Source organism: Psammomys obesus, unplaced genomic scaffold (assembly GCF_907164565.1).
Source record: "Psammomys obesus unplaced genomic scaffold, mPsaObe1.curated_primary_1811, whole genome shotgun sequence".
Classification (NCBI taxonomy): domain Eukaryota; kingdom Metazoa; phylum Chordata; class Mammalia; order Rodentia; family Muridae; genus Psammomys; species Psammomys obesus.
The window spans coordinates 8,417,643-8,434,197 of NW_026586383.1; the positions used below are offsets into that span (position 1 = coordinate 8,417,643).

Genomic DNA, 16,555 nt, shown 5'->3' on the forward strand with positions numbered 1-16,555 from the left:
GACTAAGGAAAAAAAAAAAAGAGCCTGCACGAATTCTGCCAAGAGCCCATTCTTGCCTGTGACCTTGATAGTCTTCTTCTGGTCTTATTTTCTTCTGGCAGTAATACTAGCTAATCCCAGAGCAGCACACACATCAGGAGACACATAAAAGACACACCATGCCCTTTCTTTTTAGTACCAAAGACAAATCCAGACCATAGAGTGATTACAAGAATGTGTGTTCTGCATTTCCAGTTCTAATCAAGGAAGAAACCCTTAGAGCTTTTATTAGATTGAGAGCAAATACAGGCCATTCTGGTGTATCCCAATCTCCCAAAGTAATCAATGATAACTAGACACAGGGCAAAGTCCCCTCCACACCGCACTTACACAAGCACGTTGCGCATGTGCCTGCACATGCAGTGCACAGTGCTTATGTATTTACAAGAAGGGCTTTTCCTGTTCTGGGTCCTCACCATTCAAGAGTTAGACAGAGGGGCGTAAGCAGAGTATAGGAGATAAGGCAGTGGAGGGTAGCTCTTCGGTGAGGTCACTGCCCTGGCCTAACGGGCTCAGCTCGGGACAGTGGCAAAGCCGGAAACGTAAAGAGAGCACTTTTAGGCTTGCTTACCATTTACTGCCTCTAGTTGTCCTCCACCTCTGGCCCACCACCTAGATGGAGTATTCTTTATACTGAACTCAAAGTTAAGAGGTAGGGTGCTTATGCTGTGGCATGATTCACCCCAAATTTGTTTCTTACTCTACTTACCTTTCTGAGTAAAGGGAAAACTTGGGTTGGTCTCTAAAGATTCTTGTACTTATGAATACAGAATGATGCAAAAGGGTCAAGCCAAGCATGGTGGCTTACACCTTAATTTCCAGCACTGAGGAGGGTGAGGCAGGATCACTGAGAGCAGGAGACCAACCTGGAATAAACAGTGTGCTCCAGGACAGCCTAGGCTACAGAGCAAGACTTTATTGTCTCAAAGACAGAAACTCAGCAGGTAAAGATACTTACCAAGCAGCGTGCCAACCCGAGTTCAATCCCCAGAACCCACATAAAGGTGGGAGAAAACAGACTCTGTAACAGCGTCCTCTCTGACATGTTTTTGTGTGCATGGAAGCGTGCGTATGTACACTCATGAACACGTGTGAATCTCACTCTCTCCCTCTCTCTCTCCCTCTCTCTCTCCCTCTCTCTCTCTCCCTCACACACACACACACACACACACACACACACACACACACACGTACACTTAACATTACTCTAAGACCCAGAAGGGTAAGTAATGATTGTTTTCTAACCACCAGGCGACTCTTGCATGGCATAAATATATTCTCCATTTAGAGAGTGTCAGGAAACTCCCCTGCAAGCATCTGTCTGTAAAGACAGCTCGTGTGTGGAAGGTTAACACTGAGGTCATCCTCTAGCTTCAGCTAAAGCTTTAGACAGATGAAACTTGGCAGCATTTATTTAGATAAGAAAACATTCATGAGCCAGGCAACACCTATACCAGCAGAAGTGCCGAGAGCCTCGCCTATATGGGCAAGGTGGTATGTATACACAGGAAAAGAAAGAATATATAAAAACTTAAATTGTACTGTAACCTTAAACATAAAACTTTATATTCCACATGACACTGGGTTAAAGTTGGATAATTTTGGACACAGAAATTTTTTTTAAACAGTCATAACCTATAAAATAGTTGATAAGTTGGCCTTTATTGAAACTTAAAATACTTCTACTCTATGAAAGACACTGGTAAGGAGGATAAGATTTTAAGTCAAACTAAAAAAGATTGTTAGTCCCCCTCCCCCAATTTTTTTTTGGAGACAGGGTTTCTCTGTATAGCCGTGCCTGTCCTGGAACTCACTCTGTAGACCAAGTTGGCCTCACAAAGATCTGCCTGCCTCTGCCTCCGAGAGTGCTGGGATTACAGGTGTGCACCACCAAGACTGGCCATTTTTCTTTTCTTTCTTTCTTTCTTTTTTTTTTTTTTTTTTTTTTTAAGATCTTACCATATCTCCAGGCTAGCCTTGACCTCTTAATTATTCTGCCTTATTGCAACCAAAGTGCTAAGGTTACAGGCATTTATCATAATGTTTTCCTACAAGTAACTCTTAAAATTCAGTAAGAAAAGCAGCTGATTAAACATACATAGCTAACCGTTTACATAAAAATGGTCTTCTCAGACAGACAGACAGTTCTGCACAGTAACTAACCACCGCTTTGATGAAAGTGTTAAGGTCAAAAGAAACAAAGATCAAATGATCCCTAAAGACAATACAGGATTGTGGAGTGAGTCCAGAAATGGCACAATACTGAAGTAACTGAGGTTTTCTGAGTCTCTACTTTAGTCAGTAGTATCCTATCAAGGCTCATGTCCTGATTTTGAGAGATATTTACATTTAGATAAGACACAAGGCTGATATAGGTGAATCTTTGGTATTATTTGTAAATATTTTTCTAAGTCTGAGCTTACTTCAAAATAAGACTGAGTAGCCATGTCTCTGGAACACACAGAAAACAAGTTGACATGAAGATGCTCAACAGCATATTCATTAGGAGACTACAAATTAAAATAAGGAACTATAGTACACCTAACAGAATAGCCACATTCATGACAGACATCACCATAAGCAGCCAGGAGTGTAGAGCAACAGGAATGTAAAACAGTACAGCAAGGGTTTGGCAACTTACTTAAAAAACTACACATACTCTTACGTCAAAACCAAGCAATTATGCTCAATGGCATTTGTCAAATGAGTTGAAAGCATACGTCCACACAAAACCCTGCACAGATCTCAGGAGCTTTGTTCTTAACTATCAAGACATGGAAGCACAAATGCTGTCCTTCAGTGGGTGGACAAGCTGTGGTAGAGAACTGAAATTCTGTGCTAAGCAAACAAGCCAGCCAGCTATTATGTAAAGACATGAAAGAACTTTAGATGGACATTACTAAAAAGAAGCCAGTCTGAATAGACTACATACTGTGTGGTGGAAGCTACCTCTACAAAGACCAGTGGATCATGTGGAGATGCAAGTCACTGCAAGAGTGCTTGCCCAGCATGCACGACATCCCAGGTCCAACCCCATGTCAGTTGACAGGAAAAGAACAAATACAACCCACAACCGACAAAGACACGGTACCCAAGGGTCAGGGAAGAGATGAACAGGCTAGGCAGAACAGTTTTTTGGGGGCACAGACGTAGTTTATTAAGTATACCAAAACTTTAATTCTAGTGTGAAATGTTGGGGGCAAAAAGGCTGTTCAAGTATAAGGAACACATTCTACTTGATTTTGCTGTGAAAAATTGTCCTAAAAACTGAAATCTACTTAAAAACAAACTCGGGATAGGAGGAAGGGCTAAGAATCTAGCCTGAGACATGCTACAAAACAGGTAAGCAGAGAGCCACCTTAGTCTCACCCTTGCACACAGCATGGGCACATGTGAGTGGCTGACCCCTACTGTGTGTACAACACTCAGAGTTCGCTTCTTTAAGCTTTCATCAGCTTCCAGCTATACAGTCCTCTCAAGTTCTACAGCTCTGTGCTCCCAAAGACACACTGGGACCTACCGCAGGCCTAGCATAGACCTTGGCTACTTGTCAGGAAAGATTATGATCAGAAAGATTAGTCAAGAGTAGGTGAGTGGCTTTAAGGGGCCTAGAATTATCAGTGAAACCACACCATTTCAGGACAAGTTCAGCATGGCTCTCACTTTCAAGAGATTAAATCAAGATGTAACAGAGATGCCTCATGTCCACTTTCCTAGGGCAGTGTTCCCTTTTTCCACTTGGGGCATGTGATTCCCCAACTGGAGCACAACAGTTTTAAACTGGTCTACTAAAAGACTTGAAGGTAAGTATGCTTGTTTTACTGTTTATATGCGCCTTGGCTTCTCTATACTCAGATGATGAGTAAAAGAAGTAATTTCATGTCCTGCTCCCCAGGGCACTTTACCAACTGCTTAAAAAAAAAAGCATTCATACACCACTAAGGACAATTTATTCTTTATTGATTAAAAATGAAGAAAACATGCAGTAAAATACAAAGTCAAGAGAAGAGAGAAGGTAGCATTTTACACATCCATCTTAAGGAGGAACTGACATTTACAGGTATACCATTTCTAGCCTCCAGATTATTCAGTCTCAGCTAGCTCTAGGATTTGGTTCAAAACAGAAGGGAGGATGACAAAGAACCCAAATATTCCTTTAATCATTCAGAAAGATCATACATTTCAATATCTTGGCTACATTGGCACACGGTATCTTGGGCTATAGTTAGTCCCTATTCCAGGGACAGGGTATCTTGAGGACCTAGTGACAGAGGTACACCCTGAATCACTGCTCCTGGGTAGGAGGGTTCCACAAAGTCCCACCTCGGCAGTTTCCACTGACTGTTTTATCTGCCTCACTGCGTAAGCCAGCGGAAGGAATTCACCACACATCATGCAAAAGTAACACAATCCTGAGTCTTGGTGCCCACCTCCTAGTTCCTAGAAAAGCAACAATGAAGTGAAAAGAGCCCAGGGCCACTTTTACTGTCATGCCTGTCCCACACAAAAGGTGGGGCAAAGGTCTAGAGAACTGAACAGGAGAGGGGCTGGGTCGCTCCAAGCTAGGATGTCCCACATTCCTTCTTGAGCTCCAAAGTGAATTAAAATAAGCTGCTGAAACCAAAACAAATTCTATAGCAAGCCACTGGTCTTGTGTCAAAGATAACACTGCCTATTTTCCATAGCTCAATCCTACCTGTCCTGGCTTTTTTATAACCCTACCTCTAATAAGGGAGTGTTGGGGTTGGGGGAGGAAGAAATGTTTTCCCAGCTAACTGATCAATCTTTTTTCTCCCTCCTGGCTTGGTAGGTATCTCCTTTTACCAATCCTGCTGGGACTTTGGACTATCATCTAACCTATTCTCTTAACTCCACTCTCAAATCCATGTTCTCTTCCTCTCCAACATCCCTTTCCCAACATGCCTTTGCACTCATAACAGGTGAAGAAAGTCCTTGACTGAAACTACAGGCTCAGAATGAATGAAACATAAGGTGACACAGTTAGACATAGGGAAAGCTTTCAGGTGTTCCAAGAGAAAATGTGATAGAGCTGATTGTAATGAGCAATGCAAAGGTTTGATCTTTAGAACTGTGCGGGGTTGGAGTAAGGATGGAAACTCACTACGTACCTAATCTTGTTCATCAGACCAACACAGGCAAGTGCAAAGGAATTCTATAAAAGGCAACTAACTAGTTCCTTTCTAGGAGCCCAACAGCCCATCTTTGTGTGTCTCTTTAAGGCCAGACTGACTATTCCATTCTTATATAAAATTTGGTAACTTGGTAGGCTTCTTAGCAATTAGACAAATGCTATTAAACAGTAGGAAAAAAGAAAACCAACCCCACTGATTCACATATTGCATTGAGTGCTCTTTTTTAAACTACAGAATAATTTACATAATTTCTATAGAAAATCAAATTAACACTGTCTACTCATAAAACCTAGAGGTCACGGCACGTGTGGTTTCATGTTCCATCTTGGGTCAGTTCAGCAAATGAAGACCCCCCCCCCCCCTCCAAGGAGTCAGTGCAGGAGAGGAGCAGAAGGCAGGCCTCTAGCCTAGTGTGAGTCTCCTTTATTGCTGTAAAATCTCAGCCGTGTACACCCACTTCCTCATGACTTAGAGGCCAGGCAGATCCATCTTAACAGGATGATCAAAGTTTCCATTTTTCTTCAGTTTAACTTTTTAAAAATTGAAAATACTTTCCTAATGATATGACTCACAAGTTCTTTTTCCTGTTCAAAGACGACCTCTGGCAAGATAAGATTTAAAAGCCATTGCTTGATGGTTTTTGCACACACAATCCAAGGTTCCACTCTGAAGGAGCAGATGGCTGAAGTCTGACTACAGTCAGATGTTTTGCACCAGCTGAAGTTAAGGCTAGCAACCCTTTCTGTAGGGAGCAGTGAAGGGGGTGCCTGAGAACAGCTCAGCAAACACGGAGGAGACACCATGGACAGGACAGACAAGAGTTTAGGCTGCCTCCATCTGAGGCTGTGCTTTTTTCTAACAAAAGGTTGCTAGAATTCACATCAGGTACAAAGAAAAAAACAGTAATTAAATTCTCTGGGCTCCAGCTGAACAATCAACTTTTAATTGCTACTTCAGTGTTATCAAGCTAGCCCAAGATGCTCAAATCCCTGCAGGTGTGGGAGAACAGGCAAGATGAGGACGCCCGACACAGCTGCTACTATCCACTTGGGCCATTGCTGTAGTAAGGCAAGAATGAGCTGAGAGATTTCCACCCTGGGCCTTGAGGCGCACTGCTGCTTCTGCTTCTCAGATGGACGGAGAAAGGGGACTTGGGCAGCACACCTACTAGCAGAACTCTCTGAGGGGATGCTGGCCACTGGGGACTCAACTTTTCTTTCCTTGTGGAAAAAGGGTGGGGGTGGAGTGTCGGGGAAGAATGGCAAGAAGAACACAAAAGAAAAAACTCTAAAGCTCCAAGCCAGGAAGTTTGTTGCTGGGTTCTTTGGCAGTTGTGGGGTCAGGCCAACAGAAGCAACAGAGATATGCATGTGTGGCATCTCCTCAGGCTGACTCTTCCAGGACTGTGATTTAGCTAATGCTGAGCTGGGCAAATCCTATCAGCTTGCCATCATCAGGAATATCGGAGCCTTCAACACCAGATGCCTAAGAACCAAACAAAAATGACAAGGTGTGACAATTCATAAATAAAATTTCAGGTTATCAATAAAAGTTGATAAGGGGCCGCAGAAAGGAAGGTAGTAGGTGAAAAAGGTCCCTGGGATATAAACAGAAAAAAAGGCCACTGTGTTTCTTCCTGAAATGTTGGGGCTGTTGGTACAACTAGAGAGAGAGGCCTGGGTTGTAGCCTTCTGGGAGGGAGAGAGGATGTGAGGCCACTCAAATTGAGAGTTCAGCCCGGGGTCTTATAAGAGTAAATGAACACAGCTCAGCATATTCTAATAGTCTCAGCATCTAGGGACTAGAAAGGCTGGTCTGCAGATGAATAAGAGGGGTAAATACCAGTTTGAAAGTGACAGATCGATTTGACTGAGGCTCTTCCACAATTTTCTGCAAATTAGCTGCCACTGTAATCATACAAACAGAAAATTAATCAAGCAGCTACATAAATACATTTTTCAACATTATTTTAAAACCCTAAAAACGGTGGTTAAGAATCTTCCATGTATGCAGGGTAGTGGTATGCACGCCTTTCGTATCACCACTTTGGAGGCAGAGGCAAGAGATCTCATGAGTTCAAGGCCAGCCTGGGCTACAGAGTGAGTTCCAGGTCAGCCAGTGCTACACAGAGAAACCTTGTCTCAAAAAACCAAAACACAAAAAAACAAAACCAAAAGCAAAACAAACAAACAAAAAAGTCTATGACTCGGAGGCAACTAAATATAGCTGGTGATCTGTTTCTATTCTACCTGTAAATAAGAATGATTTTCAAAAGGCATATTATAAAACCCTTCTGTGAGATGTGCAGCTGTAAAATTCTAGTACTGCGGAGGCTGAGGCAGGAGATGGATGGTAAGCTCCAGGCCTACCTGGGCTGCAGAGCAAGACTCTATCCTCCCAAAAAAACAGCAACAAGAGACACAGACTATACAAGACCACAAAGCCTAAATTGGCCATTAGTAAGTGTGTCAGGGCAAAGTGCTGGCATGCCCAACTGGTGGCTCTTCCCATTAGTGTTAGCAGCTGTAGCCTGTCTTTCCTTTGGTTTTTCTGGGACTCACTCTGTCCTCCTCACTTCTGTGTTCTAAAAGATTAGTTATGCCAAAACATCAGAAATGCAGAGCCATTACCTTACTAACTAAGGACTCTTCCTGCCATTTTGCCTAGTGTCCCAGAGACATCTACCACCACCCATGGTCTGAGGAGGACAAGATTCTGAGTGTCTGCTCTGGTAAGAAAGTCTCTTTGATATTGTAACTTTAGGGAAGCCAAGACTATTTCAAGAAGCATCAGGTCTGCTTACTGGAAGATGGTTTTCTAGGTACCATGTGTACAAGACGACATGAGGGCTAAGGGCACAAAAGAATATGCTTACCTATTACTAAATCCCTTCCATCGACCAGGCCGGCGGAAATGAGCTCCTGAGAGACACCCTCCGCAGTATCTGCAAGGGCAAAGAACACGGCGCTGTGGTGCTTGTTCACATGTCCCTGTAGCTCTCTCAGTCAGCACAGGCGGGAACACTGCCAGAATCAAGCTGGCTACTAACTCTGCAGAATCAAGAAGGCAGGTGGGGTTGTCCCTAACTCTCAAGCGAAGAATTCTCATAGGTCTGGCTAGGGAGCAGAATCTGTATGAACTCCATGGCAAATATCAGCTGAAAGGAAGAGATAACTTGCTAAACTGTACAATGCAGAGTTCACAATCATATCAGAAGTGTGCCCTACAAGTAATAACAAGACATTCCTGTGTCAAGCATAACTCTGAACTTGAGCTCTCTGAGCTTAAAACATAAAAAATTCAGTGAATTTGAGTAAATTTCTCCAATTCAAAACTTGAGAAAATAAAATCTTTTCTGAGAATCATGGAAGTTTACTAAAATCATTATCATTATCTGGCAGTTTGTTTTCTTACCTACTCATCCTAGGTGACACAATGTAAGCAATGGATCTAACAGAAACCCAACAGATGAAGCAAACTATCGCAATCTAATTTCATCTTTAGGCTGGGCAAGGTGGCGCACACCTTTAATCCAAGGCACCCTGGAGGCAGAGGAAGGCAGATCAGATCTCTTATGAGTTCAAGGTCAGCCAACATTGCACAGAGACCCTGTCTCAAATAAGCTAACAAACCCAACTAATTTCAACTTTAACTGATTAGTACTGGAGCCTTGTAGAAGGAACAAGAGAATCAATGCCGAGGCGGCGTGCACACAGGTAACTAGCAATTCAGATCCCCGAAGACATCCCTACAAAGTAAAATGCACACCTCTGTATGTGTGCATTCAGAAAACTAACTGTGGGGCCTGGCAACAGGCATTTGCTGGCCACTCCTCGACCTTGTTAACAAGGCAAGAGAGAAGAAGCCCTGTCTTAGGGCAAAGTTCACTATTAGAAAAAGTACTGTGACAAGGTTCACTTTCCACGGGAGGAGAAGGGAAGCCTGGAGCTGTGTCTTTTTTTAATATCAGAGAAAAGAGGCATGTGCAATGATAAAGCAAGGACTCTGGACTCTAAGCTCAGTGCATCTTTGTAACTTATGAACTTACTCTGCCTTCCTCTAACTCTGGAGATCACCCTCTTAAACAGGAGTCATTTCTCCTTAGCCGGCTGTCTTAAGACCTGACTGGGACCCATAGTGGCATTTACTAACAGGCCTGTCTGTGTTCATTTCCATATGTCTTACTACAGGCAGGTTTCCGAATGAAAGTAGTAGTAAATCCATTGCAGTTTTTCTTCATGCATATTTCCCAAGACCTATGTCAGGAAGCTTTACTATCCTTTAAAAACAAAACTTACCTAAATGACAAAAATTTTATACCTTAATTAAGCAGCGAATTATCTGTCAGTGTATTTTCAGCCACATTTTTAACACTCACCTCTCCCAGGAGTAAATTCAAATCTAATATCATTTAGCTCTTTTTTGGAATTCCTATTAAAGAGAACAGAATAAGGAAAATAAGAATTTCATTTATGCTTACAGCCTAACTACATATGTACGCATGTGTCTACATATGCACGCATGTATATGTATACATACAGAGATGTATGTTTATATGTGTGAATGTATATGACTGTTCTGACAGATCACTTGTCCTGATGTACTCACTCTACAGGGCTCTGAGCTAACACTGTTCACATTATCATCACATTATCCTATCTGCCTTTAAGTATACTATCCTCCACTGATCAACACAAGAATCTTTTGAGGATGCGCATGCCCATTCCCACCTTGTTCCCACTAAGATGATGCTCTGACCTGAATGAGACCCATCAAGTTAGTGAGTTGGAAGTCAGTCCTTAGTGCAGCACTGAGAGGCTGCTATGTCACTGCAGGGAGCAGGTGAGCTCACAAAGTGAGCTGTGCCTCCTCGTGCTTCCTTGTGCACGCTTGCCTTTTTGGCCACAAGATAAAGCAACATAAAGGCCTTCATTAGATGTACACACAGACCCTACAACTCTGTAGACTTCTGGCTTCCACTGTACGAAAGCAATCTCTGGATTCTGTTGTGGTTTTCTTGCTGCTGCTGCTATTGTTGTTAAGACAAGATCTTATTCTCCATAGCCTATGTTGACTTAGACTCTCAGCAACTCTTCTGCCTCAGCATCCCAAGTGCCAGGGTTATAGGTGTAAGCTATCACACACCTGCCAAAACTCTATTATTTATAAATTACTCAATCTTTGGTATTCTGTTTTGATAACAAAAAAATGAACTGGCGGGGCTAGAGAGATGGCTCAGAGGTTAAGAACACTGGCTGCTCTTACACAGGACCTGAGTTCAATTCCCAGCAACCACATGGTGGCTCACAACCATCTATACTGAGATCTGGTGCTCTCTTCTGGCGAGCAGGTGTACATGCAGACAGAACATTGTATAGATAATAAATAAATCTTTAAAAAAATAAAAATCAATGAACTGGAACATATAAGATTCAAAGAAAAACCTGTGACCACAAGTAGTGATTCAAAGGCTAAAAGATCCCTTTTTCAGCCTTCTTCCCACTCCCATTTGTCCACTATGACAGACGCATAAAATTAACCTCACATTATCCCTTCAGTCTGCACAACACTGCAGAGAACTGAGGTCAGGATGAAGAGGAAAGCTTTAAAGGCAGGTTTCTGTCTGCTGATGCCTTTTAGTTAACGTGTTCTCCCGCATCTAAGTCTACGCACACAGTGCGTGCCTAGTGCCTTCTGAACCCAGAAAAGGGCGTCAAATACCCTGGGATTCGAGTTACTGATGGTTGTGAGGCGTATGTGAGCACGGGGAGCCCAACCCTGGTCCTCTGCAAGAGCAGCCAGTGCTCTTAGCCACTGAACTATCTCCTCCACCCCCAAGACAGTTTTAAATGGGACTGAAGATGAGCAGGATTTGAACAGGCAGAGAGGGCAGGAAAAAGAATTGGGCCCACACTGGTAACAGTTAATAGATGACTCCAGAAACGCAAATGTGACTGGTGAGGTACAGCTGTGATCAACATTCAATGTGCTGAGACTATCCAGGTTCTCTGCAGGTTCTAGTTAAGGTAGAGAAATCAGAACATAATGTCTACAGCACAGGACAGCTCACTGTGCAACAGGTTCTTTTCACAAATAATATACTTGAGGACTTCTCACTGAAATTGTGGAATTTAACTGGCGTTCCAATTACAAATAATAATGTAAACTGACTGAAGGTGTTTCCATCATCTCTTCTGCTCATTTAGCTTCAAAGTCTCCATCAATGGGAATAAGAATCCACCTTTCCATTTCTCTAACCCTGAAATAGTGATCATTAAACAATCACTCTCACTAGGCATTATGGCACACAACTTTGATCCAGCACTTTAAAGGGAGAGCAGATGGATCTCTGTGAGCTGAAGGCCAGCATGTTCTACATAGTAAGTTCCAGAATAGCCAGAGCTACACAGTGAGACCCTGTCTCAAAAACACCAAACAACAAAACAAAACAAAAATAAGTGAAAAAGCCACTGTCAAGATAAAAGAAAGTTCTCACATACAAGCGTCCTCCCTACTTTCCCGACACACATGTACTGCTGTAAGACTTCAAGACAGAGTTCTCTGGAGAGCGGCACATGTGCTCTGTGCAGTTACGGCAGGCCAGGGCACCAAGTGTCCGTCCATCTGCAACTCAGTTTCAGAAGGAAAGCAACCAAATCTGCTTCTTCAGCACTTGTGACATCACTTCACTGCTCCTGTGGCCGCTCTCTCTCACCTTACAGACAGGATAGCCTGGCATTCCTGTGAGGAATTCTAGTACATAGTATTTCAGTGGCAAACGTTAATACTGAAAGAAGACCTGGCCTATATCTGGGCTTTTTTTCTTTTTTTTCCAATTTATGGAAATTGGAAATTTCTTTCCATTTATGGCTACACAGAAACACTACAATACCCAAAGTTATTCCGACAAGAAAATTATAGAATCTTGAAGCAACTACTGGAGAGGGGATAGGGCTGAAACAAAGACCTGCTGCCAGTGACACTTCTTACTGGGCAATCTGTGTGGGCCTTTCTGCAGACACATCAGGACGCTGCGAACATTATCTACAGCTGTTCAATCACAGCTGTAAAGCATCGACACCCAGAGTCCATGGCGCCCACAAGCCACATTATCAGAGTCATCTTCAGAGAAGCAGCTAGTGCTGCCACTACAGCCCTAACTGCCATGTTGCTCACTACGAAGCAGCTATGCACAGCAGTCACGGAACCTGTCAACAGCTGGATTCTTAAACTGCTGTTAGTGTTGCTAAGGAAATTACACCTACAAGCAGCAACTCACGTTGGAAACACACACGATCCTATGCAGTTATTCTCAGTCCCAATTATAATATCTACAGAGTACTCAGCAGCAAATGCCCACTTACCTTAACCTTAACACTAGACTGATGGGGATCTTGGTCTCCTGGGACCGTTCTCCTGAAGACTGAGCCTGAAATGCATTGATAGTATAAGTCACTGTCCGGAAGGATAAAGCAAGGATAATGGTCATTTAAGAAAGACACTTGACAGTGGTTTCCTTTCTCTCTAGCCCAAGCCCTTCTAGTCCCGAAGACAGAGCCTGCTGTAGGAGGCATCAACACCAAAGGAACAACAAGAGGCAACTGTCAGCTACTTCAAACATAGCTGAAAAGTTAATTCCTAAGGAAAGGCCTAAACTAGCTGTCACTCCATTCAACCCAGGGTTCCAGGGCCTTCTGTGGTTAAAGTAAATCTTTCTGACATCTGTAAAGTTATCTTTTCTTGCTGGAGGACAGAGAACCTATTTGTGTATAAAAATAATCTCTTCACCAATTTTTCTAAGACACTTGTATTCTTTTCCCAGGTAATAGATGAAGGAAGGGAATTCATCACAATGATATACTAGAAGTGGTCAGAGCAGTGGAGGTCAGAGCACAAGATGAAAACATATTACAGTGCAAAAGGAAACACCAGAAACTTCCATTTCTTTTCTCACATAGCACTTCTGACAGTTAACGTAAGATCACACGATACGAAATAGCAAAGGTTTCCAGATGGAGCCACAGAGTTAAGTATGCAGGGAATCACGGGGAAGCCATTATTACCCAGACACTTCTACCATACTACAATTTAATAACAATCGTGTGTGCTTAATTAAATATTACCTAGTTTAATAAAATCAATTCTCAGAAAACAGACAACTATCTTCAACAGAATAAATCTAAAAACAGAACCTAAAAAAGAAGTATTAATGAGTGTAACTGAACAAAAGGAAAACAGGTGGTTAACTCTCCAGTCTCCACATAAACTCTCTTAACTGTACTTAGTTTCATTAAACTTAGTGATGGTCTAATGAAGAACTGACAATACTTTTTGTACTTGGTATGTTTTCATAACTAACTTATTTTGTTGCTTAAAAACCTGTGTGATTCTTATAGAACTTTTATTTGTATCTGTAAAACTATGAAGACAAAATTTCTCATTTGTTCCAAACCAAAATATCATCTTGAGAGTCCACAGGCTACATTACAGTTTTCTCATCTGCTCACAAGGTGACGGACCAAGAAATCCCAGCCCCCTTTACCTGTGCTGCTCTTGCTGGCTCTGCAGGGGGCAGGAGAGAGACCTGAGCTGGCTGTGCAGGTATCTGGCCAGCGGGCTGAGGTAGATGGGCAGAAATCTGTTCTGGAACTTGGAGCAAAGTGGCCATGGGATCAGCTGCTGAGAAGAGCTGCAGAAGACACAGGAAGTACTGCGTAAGCAGGAGAGGTCTGCGACACCTGAGCCAGCTCACAGGGCAGCGTCCACAGCGTAATTACCACTTCTCTGCACTTGTCTGGGCTACACACAGTCAGTCTTTCTAAGCACTCTAAGATGATTTTAGGTTTGTTCTTTTAGAGGAGGGTGTTTTGCTTTACTAAGCAGGCTGGTCTGGAACTTGCTGGTCAGTCAAGGCTAGTCTCACCCCACATCTCTCCTCAGTTTCCCAAGTGTTGGGACTATAGGTATGTGCCAGCATATGCAGCTCAGCAACTTTTGAGGTATAACCTTTGAAAGAAGAACCTAGCGGGAGGTGAGTGGGTTGTCATGGCTGACCTCTGGAAGAGCGGACTATTCTGACAGAAAGTCGAGAGTCTCTTCTAGCTATGCGGTCTGCTGCATGTGCTTCTGTCTGTTGTCATGGCTGACCTCTGGAAGAGCGGTCTATTCTGACAGAAAGTTGAGAGTCTCTTCTAGCTATGCGGTCTGCTGCATGTGCTTCTGTCTGTTGTCATGGCTGACCTCTGGAAGAGCGGACTATTCTGACAGAAAGTCGAGAGTCTCTTCTAGCTATGCGGTCTGCTGCATGTGCTTCACACACCATGCAGCCTGCAGCGTCATGCTGCAGTCAGAGCCTACAACAGCCACCAGAAAAGCCACCACCACTCCTGTGAATTCTGGCTTTTTCAAAATTGTAAGCTAAGAGAAAAGAAACATGGGAGAACAGACAGCATCTTCAACACATGGTACCAGAAAAACTGGACTCTCACTTGCAACCCTGCACAAAAATTAGATCAAAGTGTATCAAAGTCTTCAGTTTGAAACCCGAAACACTAAACTTCTACAAGAAAACAGAGACATTTTTATGTAGCACTGGGGGTGGGACTCAAGACTTCAGGTATGCTGCCAAGCACCCTACCAACAAAGCCACAACCTCCACCTCTGCTGAATTTCTCACTGTTCAAAGAACTGACATGGCACATGTATTGGCAGCCCTGAGAAGTCCCTATGTACTAGAGTGAGGAATAGGGACACATGTAGTCTGTGTACATAAGTCACGCGCTTAGTAATACATGTAAACTGCATACTATATCTACTGATTAAGAGAAATGTAGGTTTTTAAATCACACACTGTACTCCAAAGAGAAGGTGCTCCCAGGAGGAAGAATATACAACACAAGAGAACCATGAACTCACTTCCCTCAGGTATGAAGAATACAAATGGTCCACTTTACAGGATGCTGCTTGGTGGGATTTCCTATCACACTGGTATAGTCAAGTACAAAAACCAGAAAGCAAAGATAACAATACGGCAAGTTCCTGGACAGATTAAGGCAAAACAACTGCTTTCCACTTCAAGTAGCCCCAACCTAAAACACAATTCAGCAAGCAAAAAAGAATACTCTGAGTCTTTCAGCCATCTTAAAATCTGGCTGGTGCAATGCCTCATTAACATTTAATCACACAGAGAGACGCTGAGAAAACAACAAAGATAGACAGATTGAACAAACAACATTAAAAACAAAACAAATATCTACTTTAACAAGGGCATGATAATCTCCGGTTACTTACCTCAGAATTTGATAATGAGTCTTTCACTCGGGGAGACTGAAAGAGACACAGAAAAAGATGCTTATTAACTCATAATGAAGGATTACTTGTGATCAGATTCAAGGATTGAATTCTAAGAACTATAAGAAAAACTGATTGTAAGTCACTCCATTCCATTCTGATCCATATATTAACTCAAATCTAAGTTTTCTGAAAATAGAAAGCTGTTGTGATATTATTACAGTATTTGTTCAAGTAGTCCATAATAAACATATCAATATACTTTCCGAATTACAAGTTAACAGCTTCAGCCAGACATGGTGATTCACCCATGTAATCCCAGTACTCAGGAGGCACAGGCAGGCAGGTCTGTCTCTGTGAGTTCAAGGCTAGCCTAGTCTACAACTTGAGTTCTAGGCCAGCCAGGGGTACATAGCGAGACACATACCCCTACCCCCCATGACAGAACTCATCTCAAACAAAATAGAACAGAGCAAAACAAAAAGAAAATTTAACAATATTAGTTTTTATAAGCAAATATCCAGACTGTCTGAATTCCCAGAAAGTAGAGGTCATACTCAAAGCAAATTTCTTTCCACTAATCATAAACATTCTATGTACCTACGACCACAGGTTAAATCTAAGCCTTTAAGCTAGTCAACATGTTTTCAAAATCCCACTGTAAATTTTCTTGCACACAAATACTTGCATAACCATGCTGTGCTATCCACAACAGGTCCATGTCCGTTAACAGAAGAGTGGATAAAATGAATGTGGTAAGTGCCCAACGGAGTTTTATTCAGCCATAAGGAAAAACAAAAGCATGGTGTTTGCAGGGAAATGGGTGAAACTGGAAATCATTAGGCTGAACGGAAACCAGCCCCCTGGGTAGAAATGTGTTGCCTGGATTACTTCCACTGGTGCCTGCGCGTTCAGTGAGTCTAGAAAGAGAAGCAAAGGAACTGAAGAAGGTATCTTACTGCGGAGGGGAGAAAATAATGGGATGCATGTGCTGTGAAACCAGAACAGGAGGTACTGTAGGGGAAGAAGGAAAACGAGCAAGAAATGAGCTGGAAACAAAGGAACATGAAGAA

General features: G+C 42.6%; 1 protein-coding gene across 1 annotated transcript in view; it reads right to left on the bottom strand.

The window, feature by feature from the left end:
* Positions 1-3,978: 3,978 nt before the first annotated feature.
* Positions 3,979-16,555, bottom strand: part of Oxsr1 (oxidative stress responsive kinase 1) — a 67,404-nt gene continuing 54,827 nt past the window's right edge. The window contains exons 12-18 of the mRNA XM_055601668.1: positions 15,483-15,518; positions 13,735-13,881; positions 12,557-12,621; positions 9,571-9,623; positions 8,068-8,136; positions 7,035-7,099; positions 3,979-6,677 (exon numbers count right to left, since the gene is read on the bottom strand). Of these exons, the coding sequence (XP_055457643.1) occupies positions 6,603-6,677; positions 7,035-7,099; positions 8,068-8,136; positions 9,571-9,623; positions 12,557-12,621; positions 13,735-13,881; positions 15,483-15,518 (510 nt within the window). The 3' untranslated portion in view covers positions 3,979-6,602. The remainder of the gene's footprint in view (positions 6,678-7,034; positions 7,100-8,067; positions 8,137-9,570; positions 9,624-12,556; positions 12,622-13,734; positions 13,882-15,482; positions 15,519-16,555) is intronic.